The sequence below is a fragment of the Haliotis rufescens genome, unplaced genomic scaffold (genome assembly GCF_023055435.1).
Source record: "Haliotis rufescens isolate VD_foot unplaced genomic scaffold, xgHalRufe1.0.p SCAF_49, whole genome shotgun sequence".
Taxonomy (NCBI): domain Eukaryota; kingdom Metazoa; phylum Mollusca; class Gastropoda; order Lepetellida; family Haliotidae; genus Haliotis; species Haliotis rufescens.
Genome location: NW_025964212.1, coordinates 2,005,838 through 2,028,740, shown reverse-complemented (window position 1 = coordinate 2,028,740; position 22,903 = coordinate 2,005,838). Strand labels below are relative to the sequence as shown.

At 40.6% G+C, this 22,903-nt stretch overlaps 2 protein-coding genes and 1 long non-coding RNA gene across 3 annotated transcripts; all 3 read left to right on the top strand.

Moving 5' to 3' along the window:
- Positions 1-6,214: 6,214 nt before the first annotated feature.
- On the top strand, positions 6,215-9,463 carry LOC125372853. Its single transcript, XM_048383528.1, has 3 exons — positions 6,215-6,335; positions 8,385-8,523; positions 9,332-9,463. The coding sequence occupies exons 1-3, from the start codon at positions 6,299-6,301 to the stop codon at positions 9,378-9,380; spliced, it is 225 nt and encodes a 74-aa protein (XP_048239485.1). The 5' UTR covers positions 6,215-6,298; the 3' UTR covers positions 9,381-9,463.
- Positions 9,464-13,580: 4,117 nt separating this feature from the next.
- LOC124139032 lies at positions 13,581-16,191 on the top strand. The gene is made up of 3 exons (XM_046506008.2): positions 13,581-13,735; positions 15,063-15,204; positions 16,064-16,191. The coding sequence occupies exons 1-3, from the start codon at positions 13,699-13,701 to the stop codon at positions 16,110-16,112; spliced, it is 228 nt and encodes a 75-aa protein (XP_046361964.2). The 5' UTR covers positions 13,581-13,698; the 3' UTR covers positions 16,113-16,191.
- A 2,412-nt stretch (positions 16,192-18,603) lies between these two features.
- Positions 18,604-19,939, top strand: LOC125372837. Its single transcript, XR_007218240.1, has 2 exons — positions 18,604-18,952; positions 19,812-19,939. It is a non-coding gene; the product is annotated as an uncharacterized LOC125372837 (long non-coding RNA).
- The last annotated feature ends 2,964 nt before the right edge of the window (positions 19,940-22,903 follow it).

Here is a 22,903-nt window from a genome sequence, read left to right as displayed (position 1 = left end):
GTGTGGCAGAGTGTCCGTGTGTCTGTATGTCCATGTGTCTGTATGCCCGTGTGTCTGTATGTCCGTGTGTCTGTATGTCCGTGTGTCTGTATGTCTATGTGCCTGTATGTCCGTGTGCCTGTATGTCGTGTATCTGTATGTCCGTGCGCCTGTGTGTCCGTGTGGCAGAGTGTCCGTGTGTCTGTATGTCCATGTGTCTGTATGTCCATGTGCCTGTATGTCCGTGTGCCTGTGTATCCGTGTGTCTGTATGTCCGTGTATCTGTATGTCCGTGTGCCTGTGTGTCCGTGTGTCTGTATGTCCGTGTGTCTGTATGTCCGTGTGTCTGTATGTCCGTGTGTCTGTATGTCCGTGTGCCTGTATGTCCGTGTGTCTGTATGTCGTGTGTCTGTATGTCCGTGTGTCTGTGTGTCCGTGTGTCTGTTTGTCCGTGTGTCTGTATGTCCGTATGCCTGTGTGTCCGTGTGCCTGTGTGTCCGTGTGCCTGTATGTCCGTGTGCCTGTGTGTCCGTGTGTCTGTATGTCCGTGTGCCTGTGTGTCCGTGTGCCTGTGTGTCCGTGTGTCTGTATGTCCGTGTGCCTGTGTGTCCGTGTGTCTGTATGTCCGTATGCCTGTATGTCCGTGTCTGTATGTCCGTGTGTTTGTATGTCCGTATGCCTGTATGTCCGTGTCTGTATGTCCGTGTGTATGTATGTCCGTGTATCTGCATGTCTGTGTGTATGCATGTGGGACTGCATGACCGCATGTTGGTGTTTTGTTGTCGTTTAACGCCACACTCCAGCTAAATGACGGCGGCCGGTAAACAACTGAGCCTCGGCCAGACAAACCAATGGTGGATATTATGAGCAGCGATCCACTCCGTCGGGGCATGATGACACGCAGCCAAATAAGTCACCGAGCCTGACCACCCGATCTCATTGGTCACCTATAACGGCAGCATCGGTTACTGTTCCCAGGGAGTCCCAGGCTCGGCATGTCTGCAGTCTGCATGTCTGCGTGTTTACATGTCTTCAGACTGCATGTCGGCACGTCTGCAGTCTGCATGTCTGCGTGTCTGCCTGTCTTCAGACTGCATGTCGGCATGTCTGCAGTCTGCATGTCTGCGTGTCTGCATGTCTTCAGACTGCATGTCGGCATGTCTGCAGTCTGCATGTCTGCGTGTCTGCATGTCTTCAGACTGCATGTCGGCATGTCTGCAGTCTGCATGTCTGCGTGTCTGCCTGTCTTCAGACTGCATGTCGGCATGTCTGCAGTCTACATACCTAGGGATTATGGTCTGCCCAAGTGCAAAGTCTGAAGGATTTCTAACCGTCATAATTGTTCAGGGTATTTAAGTAACATGTAAAAAGTAGTTGTAATCATCACTGTTATTTTTTTACTCTTACAGATAATAAAAAACGGGTTGAGTGAAAATACTATTCCACTTGCAACATGTGAAATGTGAACATCATTGCTATGCAGCATTCGCTTGAGATTCGTCGTCATCCTTGTTTTGGTATGTCTCAAAACTCATAGCATTTATTGCTCTATCTTACATTGACGTTTTGAACTGTTTCCTCACTTGTTTTGGTTGGTTGGTTTGTTGTTTTACGCCGCACTCAGCAATATTCCAGCTATATGACGGCGGTCTGTAAATAATCGAGTCTGGACCAGACAATCCAGTGATTGACGCAGTTGGGATCGATGACATGTATCAACCAAGTCAGCGAGCCTGACCACCCGATCCTGTTAGCCGCCTTTTACGACAAGCATAGTCGTCTTTTACGGCAAGCATGGGTTGCTGAAGACCTGTCCTACCCCGGATCTTTACGGGTCCACACTTGTTTAACGGTTTATCTTTTATCATACTGCAAATAGGCATAACTTCACATGGATCAGATACTAGCAGCGTCCATTCATGATAGCAGATTCTGGTGGGCACTGGCCAAGCCAAATATCCCTCATTCAATTTTGATTTGCATGTATTGACATTACTATCTCTTAGATGTAAATAAGTAACTGACAGAACACTATTCCAATAATGCTGATTATATTTTGTAAAACAAATTGACTTCAAATGAAGTAACTATATAACTGTATGGTCTAGTGGGTACAGCGTCTGCCCGGACAGGTCGGTGGTTCGATCCCCGGGTATGACGAAATACGTTAAATGATGGTAACTGTTGTTACTCTGCCTGGTGCTTGGTGAGTGAGTGAGTGAGTTGGGATTATCGACGCTTTTAACAGTATGCCAGTTATATCACGGCGTGTCAGCTTAATGTGGGAGGAAAGCCCGAAGTGATGCAGGTCTCAGACGTTTACCACTTCGGAGAAACCCACGAGCACGGGTATGGTGCTGACAAACATAGAAACATAATCGGGGCGACCCGGGATTCGAACCCACAATTATAGGTTTCTGGCGTGTCCAAGGGACGCAACTCTGCACAGCGAATCGCGGCGACTTAGACGACTGGGCCACCCGTGCCCCCCTATATATTAGATGTTTGTTGTGAACTTAAATGCATGCACATATATATTTTATACCATGCAAGTGTCTTCTTTACGTCCATTATTTCGCCACTATTGCGCCTCCATTGGGCCACTATTGTGACAGTATCGCGCATTTTCGCGCCACTTTTCCCACTTTCAAGGCACTTCCAGACTCAGTGGACGAAATATATAAAATGTAGTGTAAACCGTTGCTCTTGTTTCTTTCGAATGCAGATTAACATAAGTTTATAATAGTATGGTTCTAAATAGTATGAGTACAAGCTATCCGGCTACCACCCAAAATTTGCCACGGATGTAACGATACAAAACATATATGATAAACATGAGCTATTGATTGCCAGCCACTGAAGGTAGATCACTCTACAAGGGACCATGGGAGCTTACAGTACCTTTGCTACGTGCATGGACCCCGGCAGGATTCATACCATGCTCTCAGTCGATTGTGCGCATTTTTAGCCAAAATTAAAACGACAAATATTCTACGTCCAAAAGACTAGGAGATATAATCATTGAGGTGAGGTGAGGTGAAATGGGGTTAAACGTCGCGTCCAAGATTATTTGACATATAGCGACGTGCATGCGTGTGTGTGTGCGGCTGCTTGTACTAGTACGGACTGATGCCGATTTATGGTGCTAGCACACTGAGATACCATGCCGCAGTTTAACATGAATACCCCACTCAGACACAGTATACTGACTCCGAGCCGACCAGTCCTTGTTTTAGCCCCTTAATGCCGAGCGCCAGGGAGGTTTACAGCAAGTACCATCCTTAACGTCTTTTGTTATGACGCGGCCGGGGACCGAACCCCGGACCTTCCGCTCTCCGGGCGGAAGCTCTACCACTAGACCACGGAGGAAGTCTTTTAATCAATGAATGAAATGTGACTGACAATATCCGCTCAGGGGGACCAATATTTTACACACCATAACAAGAAACATTCACAACAGCAACAACTCTGCTTGTAACAGTTGACACTAACAATGTCATCATCTCGCTCATAAATGATAAGGTTCAAAGTAAATGAAAAATATATAATACCATTCGAAAAAACAACTATACTATAGCATTAATATTCTCAAGTCGTCATTACATTAGAGTAGAACGTCTGAGACCTGCATCACTTCGGGCTTTCCTCCACAATAAGCTGACATGCCGCGATATAGCTGGAATACTGTTAAAAGCGGCGTTAAACCCAACTAACTCACTCACTATTAGAGTAGAAGCATCGTTTCTGATATTAAATTAGATTAATGATTATAATTCGTATCATTTTCCATCGCCGTCCTTTCAAGGAACCAGCCCTCATGACGTTCTGAAAGTGTTCATGGGCATGAGGTTTTGCTTCGCGTCGCTTTCGATACGATATAACGCACAAGCAGAAAACACGTACTAGTATATCAAATCTGAAAAATAAAAAGCGACAAAACATTTCCATAATCATAACAAATAACACCTAAAATTTATTAAGAGTCGATTGTACGATTCCGATTGTATGATAGGCATGTGTTACTGAATCACTACGAAATACTAATGATACCAGGTGTTCGCGAAAAGGTGAGCGTATCCAGACCTACTGGTTCCTTTTCCAAATGTGCCTTTTATTTAGTTTCGGACATTTCGACACCGATATTAAGTTATTTTTTGTGATAATTGCAGATTAATTTCATTTTAAAAATATTGTTTTATAGAAGAGAAAATTGTTTATGTGGAAGGTGACAAGAAAGTCTTAAAACAGCTTCATGGGAAGTCGTTGCAAGATAGTTTATTAGAAACCATTATCATTTAACAAGAAATGTTACTCATACATATGAGTTCCAAATAAAGACCAATCCCAAACTATGAATTTATATATTTATAATTTTCATTTATACACATAACAATGTAACATGAGATCGATTATAACGGCCAAAAAGAACATATTTGTATCTTGTAACTTTTCATAATACAATATATTGCCATATGTTCAGAGGACAAAGGGACCTTTTTAGTAAGAGCCTCGTTAGTCCAGAAACCTCGCATTCCGAACGATCGTATTGTGAATTTTTATACATATTTCCAACATACATATTTCCGCAACCATGATTAGTTAACCCTGATTAACGATGTTTCAATGAATATCATAAGATGCTATCAAAAGAAGACATGGAGATTTACGTATCTAAACATGAATTACAATTATTAGTGAGGTTTAGTATGCTATCGTATATGAAACCTACATGTACACCATTTTCGGCACCAAAGTCTTAGAGCTCGTGACTGGTGTTTTTCTGTTTTCTACCCTTCAAAGGAACATAACAAGTATCTAGTTTCTGGTAAAAGCAGTCCACTAAACTTACTTTCGAACAGCCTTGTGACACTCTGTTCGAGCAGCATTTGTCATTTGTAAAATTTTTTCTCAACTTTCAATGGAAACGGATTATATCATTAAAAACCAGAAGTTTCTGTGCATGTTCAAGTCCCTATTTTGACTTGTACCATATGTCCCCGTAATATTTCAGGTGAGCAATTGTCTTGTCTCTTGCATGTGTTTGTGACAGACTTCCCCGGCGGAGCAGGATACACTGACCATTTCGCGAACAATTGGTATCATCGCCGTTTGATCGTGATTCATAAATACATTTTATGGTCGACCAATTCAGCTGACTCTGCTTTTGCAGAGATTTCTTATGATTAATAAAGGGTTTTGTCCCTGTTTATTGCCTCCGCGGTGAAAAATGATATAAATCTTGTTTTAAACCAATTATGGACATTATTGCAAACAAACAAAAAAAACAAAAAAACTTTATATCTCATAGCCGCACAAGGACATCGTTTGGCTAGGCCAGATAGTTGTGTAAGTTATTGTACTGTCCTCGTCACAGAGAAGGATCTTATCTAGAATATACGTTTCGTATATGTACCATAATTTAAATGATTGCCCCCAGTTAATATAGTTTGTAAAATCGAGTCGCATAGAAAAATGTGCATAGAAAAATATGCCACATAGTTCTGAAACATTCAATCACTACTTATCTAGTTTCATGAAAGTCGATTTAGTCTCTTCAAGCGAACCTTCAGTTATCCACAGAGATCTTCAATATTTTTGTTAAAACACATTTTTCGTATATACTGCACTGTTGATGATGACAATATTGTCCTGAAGTATAAAAAGCTTCAAACGAACATTTTTCAGTTGATCTGATAACAAAAATGTATTTTTAACTGCAATATGCCTTCTTGCATATGTTGAATATAACTTTCCCTATCCTTTCAAAACAACTAAAAACTAAAGATTTACTAAAGTTTTACTCATCTTTATAATAACGTATTCTTAAATTGAAAAAAATAGATGCAAATATTGTTTTTTCGAATAAATACCAATACCGATCACTTAAAATCTGATAAGACAAAGTACTTACCAAACTCTAAAAGTTCACTGCCAAACTCTGCTTCAATGAAAGCTCTACTTCAAATTTCTTTTTACACATTAAAGATTTGGCAATGCTTCAATTTGTAACAATTCATAACAAGTGTGTGGGTGTAGTGGACTAGGTAGCAGCTGTGGCGGGCGTCCGTGAGTGGGGAATCAAATGGGTGAGTTTGTGTCAAATTATCATGTCAATTGGTCGCCCGGAATGCAACCTCACACTGTGATTTGAATACCTGATATAAATAATTGTTTTTATTAACCTATTAAGGGATAATTGCTCACATACTAATTAGTACAATGCGTATAAAAGACCCTCACGTTTTCGTTTTCAGTACATTCAACTGACTCGAACTTATACACCAGTGCAAGCTTCGCCATCAGCAACTACACTATCATCATGAAGCTCCTCGTCCTCCTCGTTCTCGTTGGATTCGGTAAGAGCACTTTTTTTTAGGATTGTTCAGAATGTTTTTTGGAAAGAAAACTATTTTAAATCTTGTTTTAAACCAGTTATGGACATTATTGAAAAAAAATAATTAAAAAAATGATTGCTTCATAAACAGGGCCAGCATACCAGCGTTCGAGTCCTCAGTAAAGCTTTCAAAAGATTTGATGGTCAGACATGTGGAGCACATTTCCACATTTGTACGATGCAGTTCTCTTGTAGCACTTGATGTGTCTCTGCATGTGTTTGTGACAGTTGCAGTGTCTGAAACTCAGAAGAGTAAACTGAGAGCCTTTATGGTCAGCACATTTCAAAACCTGTAGGCATAGCAGAAAAAAATGTAGGCCTAACAGTTTTAGCTTAAGCAGGGACACATACTCCAGGAGACATAAATTACAGAACACAACCAGTCAAACAGAAGCTTTTACTGCTATTACCGAGTTCCCAGAGACAGTGGTGATAGATGGAGCCTACATTTAGCAAGGAAATTATCAGCTTGTAAAACTACGTGTCATACGCCATTTGAAATGTCTAATCCTACTGTTTGTAAATATAATAGTGAGTGAGTTATGGTTTATAGTCACATCGGCAATATTTCAGCCATATCGTTGTAAATATAAAAGTAATGTTTGTCACATTATATAAATAATGAATTTATAACTAAATTAATTTCTTTTTAAATACAAAATTAAATATGACACATTAATAAAGTCCAGGTTGGCACTAAGGAAACGAAAATTATGGCGATTTTCGGCAATTATAAGATGTCATGATAGAGCTATCCTCTTACTTAGTTCTTTTTTATTTTCATTGTTAAAGTCATCGGAAAATGAGGGTTAAAAGAATTTTCAGTACGATCTATGAAAACATATGTATTCCCCGATAATAGTAGCTTACCGCTCAGTGACATGAGAAAATACTAGGAAATATCTCCGTTTTCGTGAAGATCCGGGTAAAAATAGGTCTTCACCAACCCATGTTTGCCCTAAACGCGATGATGCTTGTCGCATGAGACGACTAACAGGATCGGGTGGTCAAGTTCGCTGACTTGGTTGATGCATGTCATCGTATCCCAAGAGCGTAGAAAACCAACCAACCAACAAACCAACAAACAGACACAACCTCTGTTTTCGAAGCTTTATATTAATAACACGTGCGTAAATTCGTTCGATGTTTGGTATCGGGAGATAGATCTGAACATCAATAATATTACAGTAACCTCGCCAGTAGTGTTTTCGTAGTTGTAACATGCGATTATAACTGATAGACATTACGCTTTTGCTGTAATCTAATATAAGGATCGTGTTTGGTCAAAATCAAGCACATGACCCAAGGCAGCCAATCAAATTACAGCAATGGATACCGTCTTGTATGATTATTTCAGATTTAGACGAAAGTTTTTGGTTAAATCGTGTTCTTTTTGAAAGTTTTGAGCAGGAAATTCGCGACCTATGTTTAAAATATGGAACATGGTGGACACATCGTCCCGTTACAAAGATATTTCATGCATACTATCGTGTCCAAGCCTAAAAATCGAGGCGATAAATGTCGAGAAGTTAAGAGACTTTAATGACACGATCGCACGAAAAGATGGAAAGAGAAGCTTCGATGCAGGGTTGCCAATTTTTAGACGTATGTTTGTTGAGTTTATTTATTACTTTGTATAATTTATTTACCGTTTGCTTGAAACGTCTTTGTATTGCTCTTTGACATATTCGATGTGGACCCGTTGTCGAAGCATATGTCCAAGATGTTTTTCAGAACATTGCGGGAAATAATTCCTTATTTTAAATCTATTGATAAAATATGATAAATTAAAATGAAATAGTATTTTCTAGCTTTGTGAAAATTGATAAATTCAATAAATGAATGAATTGACAGGTAGGTTCATTTATACTATCAGCCCGAGAACAAAGTTGTCGTCCTCGGGCCTACGGGCCGATGTTCGAAAACTCATACTCATTCCCACTGTAAAGACGTAAGTCTGATTCTGTGTTGGTCTTACTCCCTCACAAACACTTTTTTTTCATTTCCCTAGCTGCCTATCAGGTAACAGAAGCTCGTATGAACGCCTTCTCCTGCTCAAGCGACTGCTTCCCCTACCTTGACGGCCCATTCTGCATCTCTAACGGCTCCGTCGTCTGTGACAACTGCGTCAGGGACAAGATGCTTTGCACGTAAGATATATAATTTCAAACTCCTGCGGTCTGTTCACCAACTAGTATAATAAGTCGGCCCGTGCCTGTAGAATTCAAGTAGGATACACAGGAACTAAGTAGCAGGAATAGGGTCTGATGAGATACACTAAATCCCACATTACTACCATTTTGTCCGCTCAATCCCCATTTAGTCACAGTTCGTGAATCCAACTGTGGTAGTCTCAACCTGGGTTTCATCGACACAAATGTCTACCCGATAACATGCCATACATGTAGCTGAGCCGGGTCTGTTATTCGTCCTTGGGGCACGGGTGGCCCTGTCGTCTAAGGCGCCGCGATTCGCTGTGTTCGAATTCCGGTTCGCCCCGATTGGGTTTGTTGGTTTGTCAGCATCATGCTCGTGGGTTTCATCAAATTCGTAAATGTCTGAGACCTGCATCACTTCGGGTTTTCCTCCCACATTAAGCTGACACGCCGCGACATAACTGGAAAACTGTTAAAAGCGGCGTTAAAACCCAACTCAATCACTCACTTTTCGTCCTAGATTCCGCGTAATTCAATGATGGTGGGAACACAGTTCCACTGCATAAAGATGAAGACTGTAATATACACCCCAATGGTATTGCTCGAATATTTCCCCAAAGCGGCGTCAATCAAACTCGCTCACTCCAAAATTATACGCATGATGATGTATTGTCATAAATGAGTAAACGATATTTACGTAAGAGGGTTAAAATTGTTCAAATGACCAAAATGTTATTATTCAATATTGAAATACAAACTTGAGTTTCGTGGTGAACCTTTATTTCTCGATTTCCCGTTTCAGTGACACCAGCCTCACCTCCGTCGACTGCAACGATCCCTGCGATAAATAGGACTGACCGATTATATGACGATATAGATAGTTGATGAATGTAAACTTGATGGCCTATTCACATCAATAAATATTGTGCAGCAACTTGGATTTTGTTCTCTTTCAATTAATTTCTGCATTCTCTGCAATAGTCGTGATTGATTACTTTTGATCGTGTTCCCAATATTCAAAACCTAAGTGAAGATTATTAAAACGGTTTATGTGGACATGCTGGACCTTTTCAAATTTGATGCATATGTGACGAATATTTATGAAGTCTGATGCGATTCACTTTCATGCAATACTTCATTGTGACTTGTCCCATTTGTTCCCGTTTTTGTTCAGGTGAACATGACTTACCTTTGCCTGTGGTTGTGACGGGTACCACAGGTGGGAGCACAAACGCATACTTACGATATAGCCTGATAGGGTGAGTGGGTGAAATGGGGTTTAACGTCGCGTCCAAGATTATTGCACTTATAAAGCGACGTGCATCTACGTGTGTGTGTTTGTGTGGCTGCTTGTTCAAGTCCGGACTGATGCCGATTTATAGTGCTAACTCACTGAGATACCATGCCACAGTTTAACATGAATACCCCACTCAGACACAGTATACTGACTCCGAGCCGACCAGTCCTTGTTTTAGCCCTTTAATGCCGTCGCCAGACAGGGTAACAACAAGTACCATCTTTTAACGTCTTTTGGTATGGCGCGGCCGGGGATCGAACCCCGGACCTTCCGCTCTCCGGGCGGAAGCTCTACCACTAGACCACGGAGGCGGTCTCGATATAGCCTGAAGTGTACAGTGGACTTAGTGAAGTTTTCATGATTATCGAAAGGATTTTGTTGCTTTAAATGATTTGAGAGTAATAGCAGTTGACATTTAAATATAATAATAATAATATTGAAAAGCACTCAAATAGTGACTCTCATGATATGCCCTTTCTTCGAGTCGACCCTGGACCTCTTTGGCAACACGACTAGCGCAAGGTGATAAGGTGTACCATGCTGGTTCCCATCGTACAAGCAAACCTTTATTGGTGTATGCCTTCAGTTTGAAATCTTGCTCGGTTTTGATTACATCATGATATGCTGGAAGCCATGTAGTGTTCTTTGTTTATGTTGCTAACTAATATATTGTTTGAAAAGTGTAGTGCAAGGCGCTATTGGAGTATGCCTCAATCTTATTAAGACGCATACACTGTAGTAGACATCAAGATTGTATATCCTATAATTATGAGTAAGTGAGATGGGACATAATATTTTGTTTGTTTGTTGTTAAACGCTGCACTCAGCAATATTCCAGCTATATGACGGCGGTCTGTAAAATAATCGAGTCTGGACCAGACAATCCAGTGATTGACATCAAGAGCATCGATCCACGCAATTGGGATCGATGACATGTATCAACCAAGTCAGCGAACCTGACCTCCCGTTAGTCGCCTTTTACGACAAGCATAGTCGCCTTTTACGGCAAGTATGGGTTGCTGAAGACCTATTCTTCCCCGGAATCTTTTAGGGTCGATGGGACATAACAATTGGCTTCAAACCCAGGTCTGCGATGGGAGGAGAAGCCCCTCAACAACTAAACTACCCCACCGTGCCTTTATCTTTACATACATGTAACAACAAGCCAAGGTTACGACATTGGATATGGATCTAGTAGCGGCAATATAGCTGGGGTATGTTTGGTATCTTGTCATGGAATGCAACATCCCAGGATGTGCTGGACGCTTCTGCAGCATACACCACTACTCTTTATCTGATGTGTTGTTGTTAACGCCACATTCAGCAATATTCGGGTTACATGATGGTGGCCTGTTAATAATCAGGTCTGGATCAGAAAAACCAGTGATTGATACTTTGAGCAACGTCCCTTACCGTTAGGATATGATGACACACAGTAAACCAAGTAAGCGCGCCTGACCACCATGTCTTTGTAACCAATTGCAACCTGTAAGCCCAAAGAGGACTGATCATGATGGGATAGACGGCAGAGTTTAAAACAATATTCCCTTATTTCTATGGAAGACGTTAACGATGCTATCCTTAGCTATCATTGGTATCTTCAACAAAAAATGCTGATCAGTAAATGTGAGAATATCTTCTGATACAACCTGCTAATAACTAATTGCATTCATGAAAAAGAGAGTGGCTCAAATTACCCACGAAACGCCAATCAGGATGTCTACATGTAGAACTAGACGTGAAATGATCACAAGAGTGAAACCTACCTTCTCGTAGGATGGAAGCCACCATAAAAATTTATTGCGGACACTGGTCAAGAGGTCTCAGAAACTACTAAAACATTTAACTGCACTGACCAAACAAAAGACAAAGTCTCATGCTTTTAGTTCATGTCGAATTCCTGTGAAAATGTTCTAGATATTTTTACCAAGATTAATTAGTGATGCGGATAAAGTAAGTTTTATCATCACTGATCTCCCAAATTTGTGCTATGATGCTGCCCAAATATTCCACTATACTCTCAAAGTTAGGAAAAATATTTCATATGTCAACCAGTCATCATTCGTTCTTTAAAAATGGTGATACTTTTATATTGTTCATATTTGTATCTGTATTTATTTCGAAAATTTCTACACACACATACACACCTAGACATACACCCACACCTACACCCCCCCCCCCCCCCCCCACACACACACATACCACACACACCTACAAACCTAGACACACCTACACACCTACACACACACACACACACCTACACACCTAGACACACACGCACACCTACACACCTAAACACACACACTTACAAACAGATACCTAGACACACACACACACCCCTACACACACACACACACCTAGACACACACACACCCCTAGACACACACACACACACACACACACACACACACACACACACACACACACACACACACACACACACACACACACACACACACACACACACACACACACACACACACACTGATAATTAGTGATCCATTCATATAATTTCCACAGCTTTTTGGCCTTAACGCTCTTGGAATTTGTTTCGGCAGAAAACCTAGGCTGGTTATTCTCTTGCATTGATACTTCATATAATTATGTGTATACTATTTCAAAAGAAATTTTCCAAATCCTTTTTGGCAATGAGATATTATTACAGTGACGTTTAATCCGTGAGACGGGTCGAATTTGGGACTCTGATATTGGCAGGTTTGTTGTGAAGATAATCCCCAAATACATGTGACGATAAACATGATTACCTTGTTGCCATAATGTCTCGTTGGACCACCATCACCAAACACCACTATCTTGTATTTTCTAGATGAGTTGTAATGTACCAACTGTGACTGAGACATAATGTGCATGTACGAAGCAAACAGAGTTGAGAGATCTGTTGAAACAAATACTTAAAGAAGTAGTAATCAACACGTGTCTACACAAGGCTTCACATATGCCCTGAAATATTTAGCTTTGATAAGAGCTTTCAGAGTAGCGAAATGGCAAATTAGCATCATTTGGTTTGCAATAAAAACTGTACACAAGCGGCAAAATAGTTCTGTTGCTGCTGCTGCTGCTGCTGCTGCTGCTACTACTACTTCTAACACGATTACTACTGTTTTTTAGAGGTAACGCAATACAGCAAATATAACATCACAGGATATGATTGCAGACGCTGACCTACATGTATGTGACAATATTACCCATATGGTTCATTTAAAGTTCGAAAACGCTATTTACATGTACGCTTGTTTTACATGTCATGAACGCATCATCAATAAATTACTTTCGCACAACTGAAAGTTTTAAAAACATATTTCCGAAAATGCTGGAAAAAAATCATTCTGCCTGAAGTTTGAAATCGATTACATGCACATGCTGCATGTTTTAGCAGAGATTTCGTATGAATATAGAAAGTTTTTTGTGACTTTTATTCACAATACACCTCTTGAAACAAAATCAAAATCACCACTTTCACATATGGCTGCAGATTTGGGACGGTCATCGTAAGTATACCAATAAGTTCATGGTACATTCAAATAAATCATGTAGCAATGCAGCTACAAATAGCTCTATGGTATGGAGTCGGGTCTAAGTGGGGTTCACAGTTCAAGTCCGCATGGTTTAATTAACGGTGTGCAATTAGCCAATTGGGCGTCGTGGGTAGGCGCCACAACAGGTTTCTGACTGGGTATATGGTGTAGGTATGTTCCGAAATTATTTGAAATTACTACATGCTGTGACGCAAGAGAAAATGGATTGTTCCCACCGATCAGACTTGCCTATAAAAGACGAGAGTTCGCCTTCCACTCCAGCCACTTCCATTTTCTACAGACAAGCAAAACAACGTCCTCAGCAACACAGACATCATGAAGGTCCTCGTCATCCTCGCTCTTATGGCATTCGGTAAGCAGACTTTGGATTTTGTTGTTTGTTTTAAATATTATTTCATTTGCGTACCCTATTAATAGTGGTTAAATTTGGAAATATTAAGGTTGAAATTTCTGTACTTTGCAAGTAACAACGATACCAAAAGGTGCTTTGAGCCTCTATGGAGGATTTGAAAACGTTTTGAAATTGTGGTCAAATCCTGCTTCTTCTAAGAATTAACCTAAGATGGACTGTTCGTACAGTTCTCCCTGTAATCCGATGAACTGTACCAACGTCCCGCAATTCATGTTTATGAAGTATATTTCCAAGCGCAATTCGTTCATAGTGACCAGGAGTTTCATACAAAGAATTCTTCGGGACAGTGTGTCTGAAAGCTGTTCATTCTTTTAAACTTTGGATTTAATGCTCACATAAAACTGCATTATTTTGAACCAACATTGAAATAAATGTACGCTTGGACGGGCATTGTAGTGAATAATTTTCTTTTCGAAAAGCATGTGTCCGAGATTCCATAATACCAAAAGACGTTAAAAGATTGTACTTGTTGTTACCCTGTCTGGCGCTCGGCATTAAAGGGCTAAAACAAGGACTGGTCGGCTCGGCGTCAGTATACTGTGTCCGAGTGGGGCATTCATGTTAAACTGCGGCATGGTATCCCAGTGGGCTAGCACAATAAATCGGCATCAGTCCGGACTAGTACAAGCAGCCACACAGACACACACACACACACACACACACACACACACACACACACACACACACACACACACACACACACACACACACACACACACACACACACACACACACACACACACACACACACACACACACACACACGCATGCAGGTCGCTATATAAGTGCAATAATCTTGGACGCGACGTTAAACCCCATATCACCTCACCTCACCTCATGATTCAAGATTTCCTGTGATCAACGTCAGCCTATTTTCCAAACGTGCAAGCGATTGTAAATTGTTAGGAACCTTGTGTCATGCATTGTGAAGATCAACTAGCAACTGTTCCTGGTGCATGTGCAACAGCCGCAGACAACACATTCCACGTGCATCACTCACATAGTATAAAAGTACAAAAGAATGTCCAGTCAAAGTTTAAATTTATTTCACAACGTTACCTCATTACAAGAGTGCATAGGAAAGAAGAACTTTCAAACATTTTAGGGCTGATACAATCGTCTTCAAACGTAATGGTCTAACGTATATTCCTTACCGCCAACGACCAATCAGAATGCAGGATTCAAACATGCCATCGAAAAATAATATAATAAGACTTTATCATCGTTGTAAGTGCAGTCCAATAGCAGCCTTTTTTTCAACCTCCAGCTGCCTACCAGGTAACAGATGCTCGTATGAACGCCTTCACCTGTTCCACCACAGACTGCTTCAGCTACCTTGACGGTCCATTCTGCATCTCCAACGGCTCCGTCGTCTGTGACAACTGCATCCGGGACAAGATGCTTTGCGCGTAAGATATATAACTTCAAATTTCAGTGTGACTTAGTGACTGGTTTGATCACCAACTAATATAACTGTAACATTATAATATACACTAAATCCAACATTTCTCCTAATTTGTTTGTCTAAATTAATTAGAATGTGGTATTCTCTACTAGTGATATACCAGTAGTTCTGTAACTGAAGAATTCATATTCTGTAAAGTTGTTCTGTTCTGTAACTGTTGAAGTCAAGTAGTAAAACTTAATGAATTAGCTGTAAAAGTATGGGGTACCTTTCCCCATTCATCCTATCCAAATTTGTCTTAGTCCATGAATCGAACAATGGCGGTCTCTCCCGTGGGTCCTGCGGTCTGTTCATCAACTGAAATAACAAGTCGGCCTGTGCCTGCAGAATTCATGAAAACTAAGGAGCAGAAATAGAACGGGATAAGATACACTAAATCCCACATTTCTACCATTTTGTCCGCCCAATCCCCAATAGTCACCGTTCGTGAATCCATCTGTGGCAGTCTCTAACGGGGTTTGAGTAATGATTCGACACAAATGTCTACCCGATTACATGCCATACATTATTCGTCCTAGATTCCGCGTAATTCAATGATGGTGGGAACACGGTTCCACTGCAAATAGATGTAGACTGCAATATACACCCCAATGGTATTGCTGGAATATTTCCAAAAGCGGCGTCAATCAAACTCACTCACTCCAAACTTATACGCCTGATGATGTATCTTAATAATGACGAAACAATTTTTATGAAAAAGGGTTAAAATTGTTCAAATGGCCAAAATGCCAGAGTTATATTCAATATTGAAATACAAACTTGAGTATCGTGGTGAACCTTTATTTCTCGATTTCCCGTTTCAGTGACACCAGCCTCAGCTCCTCCGACTGCAACCAGCCCTGCGATAAATAGGACTGATTATATGACGATATAGATAGTTGATGAATGTAAACTTGATGGCCTATTCACATCAATAAATATTGTGCAGCAACTTGGATTTTGTTCTCTTTCAATTAATTTCTGCATTCTCTGCAATAGTCGCGATTGGTTACTTTTGATGATGTTCCCAATATTTAAAACCTAAGTGAAGGTTATTAAAACGGTTTATGTGGACATGCTGGACCTTTTCAAATTTGACGCATCAGTGACAAATATTTATGAAGTCTGATGCGATTCACTTTCATGCGATTCTTCACTGTGACTTGTCCCATTTGTTCCCGTTTTTGTTCAGGTGAACATGACTTACCTTTGCCTGTGGCTGTGACGGGTGCCACAGGTTGGGCCACAAACGCATACTTACGATATAGCCTGAAGTGTACAGTGGACTAAGTTAAGTTCTCATGATTATGGAAAGGGTTTTGTTGCTTTTACTTATATGAGAGTAATTATAGTTGACATTTAAATATAAAAATAGGGACTCTCGTGATATGCCCTTTCTTCGAGTCGACCCTGGACCTCTTTGGCAAACTCGTAACACGACCAGCGCAAGGTGATAAGATGTGCCATGCTGGTTCCCATCGTACAAGCAAACCTTTATTGGTGTATGCCTTCAGTTTGAAATCCTGCTCGGTTTTGATTACACCATGAAATGCTGTCAACCATGTAGTGTTCTTTGTTTATGTTGCTTACTAATATATATTTTGAAAAGTGTAGTGGAAGGCACTATTGGAGTATGCCTCAATCTTATTAAGACGCATAGTAGACATCAAGATTGTATATCCTATAATTATGAGTAAGTGAGATGGGACATAATATTTTGTTTGTTTGTTGTTTAACGCCGCACTCAGCAATATTCCAGCTATATGACGGCGGTCTGTAAAATAATCGAGACTGGACCAGACAATCCAGTGATTGACATCATGAGCATCGATCCACGCAGTTGGGATCGATGACATGTATCAACCAAGTCAGCGAGCCTGACCACCCGATCCCGTTGGTCGCCTTTTACCACAAGCATAGTCGCCTATTATGGCAAGTATGGGTTGCTGAAGACCTATTCTACCCCGGAATCTTCACGGGTCGATGGGACATATCAATTGGCTTCAAACCCAGGTCTGTGAAGGGAGGAGAAGCCCCTCAACAACTAAACTACCCCACCGTGCCTTTATCTTTACATACATGTAACAACAAGCCAAGGTTACGACATTGGATATGGATCTAGTAGCGGCAATATAGCTGGGGTATGTTTGGTATCTTGTCATGGAATGCAACATCCCAGGATGTGCTGGACGCTGCTACAGCATACACCACTACTCTTATCTGATGTTTTGTTGTTTAACGCCACATTCAGCAATAGTCCAGCTACATGATGGTGGCCTGTTAATAATCAGGTCTGGACCCGAAAAACCAGTGATTGATACTTTGAGCAACGTCCCTTACCGTTAGGATATGACGACACACAGTAAACCAAGTCAGCGAGCCTGACCACCATGTCTTTGTAACCAATTGTAACCTGTAAGCCCAAAGAGGACTGATCATGATGGGATAGACGGCAGAGTTTAAAAAAATATTCCCTTATTTCTATGGAACACGTTAACGATGCTATCCTTAGCTATCATTGGTATCTTCAACAAAAAATGCTGATCACTAAATGTGAGAATATCTTCTGATACAACCTGCCAATAACTAATTGCATTCATGAAAAAGAGAGTGGCTCATATTATCCACGAAAGGCCAATCAGGATGTCTACATGTAGAACTAGACGTGAAATGATCACAAGAGTGAAACCTACCTTCTCGTAGGATGGAAGCCACCATAAAAATCTATCGCGGACACTGGTCAAGAGGTCTCAGAAACTACTAAAATATTTAACTGCCCTGACCAAATAAAAGACAAAGTCTCATGCTTTTAGTTCATTGTCGAATTCCTGTGAAAATGTTCTAGATATTTTTACCAATATTAATTAGTGATGCGGATAACGTAAGTTTGATCATCACTGATCTCCCAAATTTGTTCTATGATGCTGCCCAAATATTCTGCTATACTCTCAAAGTTAGGAAAAATATTTCATATGTCAACCAGTCATCATTCGTTCTTTTAAAATGGTGATACTTTTATATTGTTCATATTTGTATCTGTATTTATTTCGAAAATTTCTACACACACATACACACGCATGCAGGTCGCTATATAAGTGCAATAATCTTGGACGCGACGTTAAACCCCATATCACCTCACCTCACCTCATGACTCAAGATTTCCTGTGATCAACGTCAGCCTATTTTACAAACGTGCAAGCGATTGTAAATTGTTAGGAACCTTGTGTCATGCATTGTGAAGATCAACTAGCAACTGTTCCTGGTGCATGTGCAACAGCCGCAGACAACACATTCCACGTGCATCACTCACATAGTATAAAAGTACAAAAGAATGTCCAGTCAAAGTTTATTTCACAACGTTACCTCAGTAAAAGAGTGCATAGGAAAGAAGAACTTTCAAACATTTTAGGGCTGATACAATCGTCTTCAAACGTCATGGTCTAACGTACATTCCTTACCGCCAACGACCAATCAGAATGCAGGATTCAAACATGCCATCGAAAAATAATATAATAAGACTTTATTATCGTTGTAAGTGCAGTCCAATAGCAGCCTTTTTTTCAACCTCCAGCTGCCTACCAGGTTACAGATGCTCGTATGAACGCCTTCACCTGTTCCACCACAGACTGCTTCAGCTACCTTGACGGTCCATTCTGCATCTCCAACGGCTCCGTCGTCTGTGACAACTGCATCCGGGACGGCATGCTTTGCGCGTAAGATACATAACTTCAAATTTCAGTGTGACTTAGTGACTGGTTTGATCACCAACTAATATAACTGTAACATTATAATATACACTAAATCCAACATTTCTCCTAATTTGTTTGTCTAAATTAATTAGAATGTGGTATTCTCTACTAGTGATATACCAGTAGTTCTGTAACTGAAGAATTCATATTCTGTAAAGTTGTTCTGTTCTGTAACTGTTGAAGTCAAGTAGTAGAACTTAATGAATTAGCTGTAATAGTATGGGGAACCTTTCTCCATTCATCCTATCCAAATTTGTCTTAGTCCATGAATCGAACAATGGCGGTCTCTCCCGTGGGTCCTGCGGTCTGTTCATCAACTGATATAACAAGTCGGCCTGTGCCTGCAGAATTCATGAAAACTAAGGAGCAGAAATAGTACGGGATAAGATACACTAGATACCACATTTCTACCATTTTGTCCGCCCAATCTCCAATAGTCACAGTTCGTGAATCCATCTGTGGCAGTCTCTACCAGGGTTTGAGTAATGATTCGACACACATGTCTACCCGATTACATGCCATACATTATTCGTCCTAGATTCCGCGTAATTCAATGATGGTGGGAACACGGTTCCACTGCAAATAGATGTAGACTGCAATATACACCCCAATGGTATTGCTGGAATATTTCCAAAAGCGGCGTCAATCAAACTCACTCACTCCAAAATTATACGCCTGATGATGTATCGTAATAATGACGAAACAATTTTTATGAAAAAGGGTTAAAATTGTTCAAATGGCCAAAATGCCAGAGTTATATTCAATATTGAAATACAAACTTGAGCATCGTGGTGAACCTTTATTTCTCGATTTCCCGTTTCAGTGACACCAGCCTCAGCTCCTCCGACTGCAACCAGCCCTGCGATAAATAGGACTGATTATATGACGATATAGATAGTTGATGAATGTAAACTTGATGGCCTATTCACATCAATAAACAATGTGCAGCAACTTGGATTTTGTTCTCTTTCAATTAATTTCTGCATTCTCTGCAATAGTCGCGATTGGTTACTTTTGATCATGGTCACAATATGCAAAACCTAAATGAAGGTTATTAAAACGGTTTATGTGGACATGCTGGACCTTTTCAAATTTGACGCATCAGTGACGAATATTTATGAAGTCTGATGCGATTCACTTTCATGCGATTCTTCACTGTGACTTGTCCCATTTGTTCCCGTTTTTGTTCAGGTGAACATGACTTACCTTTGCCTGTGGCTGTGACGGGTGCCACAGGTGGGGCCACAAACGCATACTTACGATATAGCCTGAAGTGTACAGTGGACTAAGTTAAGTTCTCATGATTATGGAAAGGGTTTTGTTGCTTTTACTTATATGAGAGTAATTATAGTTGACATTTAAATATAAAAATAGGGACTCTCGTGATATGCCCTTTCTTCGAGTCGACCCTGGACCTCTTTGGCAAACTCGTAACACGACTAGCGCAAGGTGATAAGATGTGCCATGCTGGTTCCCATCGTACAAGCAAACCTTTATTGGTGTATGCCTTCAGTTTGAAATCCTGATCGGTTTTGATAAGATCATGAAATGCTGTCAACCATGTAGTGTTCTTTGTTTATGTTGCTTACTAATATATATTTTGAAAAGTGTAGTGGAAGGCACTATTGGAGTATGCCTCAATCTTATTAAGACGCATAGTAGACATCAAGATTGTATATCCTATAATTATGAGTAAGTGAGATGGGACATAATATTTTGTTTGTTTGTTGTTTAACGCCGCACTCAGCAATATTCCAGCTATATGACGGCGGTCTGTAAAATAATCGAGACTGGACCAGACAATCCAGTGATTGACATCATGAGCATCGATCCACGCAGTTGGGATCGATGACATGTATCAACCAAGTCAGCGAGCCTGACCACCCGATCCCGTTGGTCGCCTTTTACCACAAGCATAGTCGCCTATTATGGCAAGTATGGGTTGCTGAAGACCTATTCTACCCCGGAATCTTCACGGGTCGATGGGACATATCAATTGGCTTCAAACCCAGGTCTGTGAAGGGAGGAGAAGCCCCTCAACAACTAAACCACCCCACCGTGCCTTTATCTTTACATACATGTAACAACAAGCCAAGGTTACGACATTGGATATGGATCTAGTAGCGGCAATATAGCTGGGGTATGTTTGGTATCTTGTCATGGAATGCAACATCCCAGGATGTGCTGGACGCTGCTACAGCATACACCACTACTCTTATCTGATGTTTTGTTGTTTAACGCCACATTCAGCAATAGTCCAGCTACATGATGGTGGCCTGTTAATAATCAGGTCTGGACCCGAAAAACCAGTGATTGATACTTTGAGCAACGTCCCTTACCGTTAGGATATGACGACACACAGTAAACCAAGTCAGCGAGCCTGACCACCATGTCTTTGTAACCAATTGTAACCTGTAAGCCCAAAGAGGACTGATCATGATGGGATAGACGGCAGAGTTTAAAAAAATATTCCCTTATTTCTATGGAACACGTTAACGATGCTATCCTTAGCTATCATTGGTATCTTCAACAAAAAATGCTGATCACTAAATGTGAGAATATCTTCTGATACAACCTGCTAATAAATAATTGCATTCATGAAAAAGAGAGTGGCTCATATTACCCACGAAAGGCCAATCAGGATGTCTACATGTAGAACTAGACGTGAAATGATCACAAGAGTGAAACCTACCTTCTCGTAGGATGGAAGCCACCATAAAAATCTATCGCGGACACTGGTCAAGAGGTCTCAGAAACTACTAAAACATTTAACTGCCCTGACCAAATAAAAGACAAAGTCTCATGCTTTTAGTTCATTGTCGAATTCCTGTGAAAATGTTCTAGATATTTTTACCAATATTAATTAGTGATGCGGATAAAGTAAGTTTTATCATCACTGAACTCCCAAATTTGTTCTATGATGCTGCCAAAATATTCCACTATACTATCGAAGTTATGAAATATATTTCATATATCAACCAGTCATTATTCGTTCTTTTAAAAATGGTATACTTTATATTGTTCATATTTTTATCTGTATTTATTTCGAAAATTTCTACACACACATACACACCTAGACATACATCCCCCCCCCCCCCAAGCCACCCCCCCCCCAGCCCACACCTACACACACACACACCTACACACACCTACACACACACCTACACACACACCTACACACACACACACACACACACACACACACACACACACACACACACACACACACACACACACACACACACACACACACACACACACACACACACACCTAAATTCACACACACACACACCTAAACACACACACACACACACAAACACCTAGACACACACACACACACACACCTAAACACCTTAAAACCTAAACACACACACACACACACACACACACACACACACACACACACACACACACACACACACACACACACACACACACACACACACACACACATACACACACACACACACTGATAATTAGTGATCCATTCATATAATTTCCACAGCTATTTGCCCTTAACGCTCTTGGAATTTGTATCGGAAGAAAACCTAGGCCGGTTATTCTCTTGCATTGATACTTCATTTAATTATGTGTATACTATTTCAAAAGAAATTTTCCAAATCCTTTTTGGCAATGAAATATAATTACAGTGACGTTTAATCCGTGAGACGGGTCGAATTTGGGACTCTGATATTGGCAGGTTTGTTGTGAAGATAATCCCCAAATACATGTGACGATAAACATGATTACCTTGTTGCCATAATGTCTCGTTGGACCACCATCACCAAACACCACTTTCTTGTATTTTCTAGATGAGTTGTAATGTACCAACTGTGACTGAGACATAATGTGCATGTACGAAGCAAACAGAGTTGAGAGATCTGTTGAAACAAATACTTAAAGAAGTATTAATC

Excerpts from the sequence above, each read along its gene's own strand:
- LOC125372853 (XM_048383528.1), top strand. The coding sequence starts at position 6,299 with ATGAAGCTCCTCGTCCTCCTCGTTCTCGTTGGATTCG. Across the intron at positions 6,336-8,384 it reads CCTCGTTCTCGTTGGATTCG|CTGCCTATCAGGTAACAGAA; the intron begins GTAAGAGCACTT and ends TCATTTCCCTAG. Across the intron at positions 8,524-9,331 it reads AGGGACAAGATGCTTTGCAC|TGACACCAGCCTCACCTCCG; the intron begins GTAAGATATATA and ends TTCCCGTTTCAG.
- LOC124139032 (XM_046506008.2), top strand. The coding sequence starts at position 13,699 with ATGAAGGTCCTCGTCATCCTCGCTCTTATGGCATTCG. Across the intron at positions 13,736-15,062 it reads CCTCGCTCTTATGGCATTCG|CTGCCTACCAGGTAACAGAT; the intron begins GTAAGCAGACTT and ends TTCAACCTCCAG. Across the intron at positions 15,205-16,063 it reads CGGGACAAGATGCTTTGCGC|TGACACCAGCCTCAGCTCCT; the intron begins GTAAGATATATA and ends TTCCCGTTTCAG.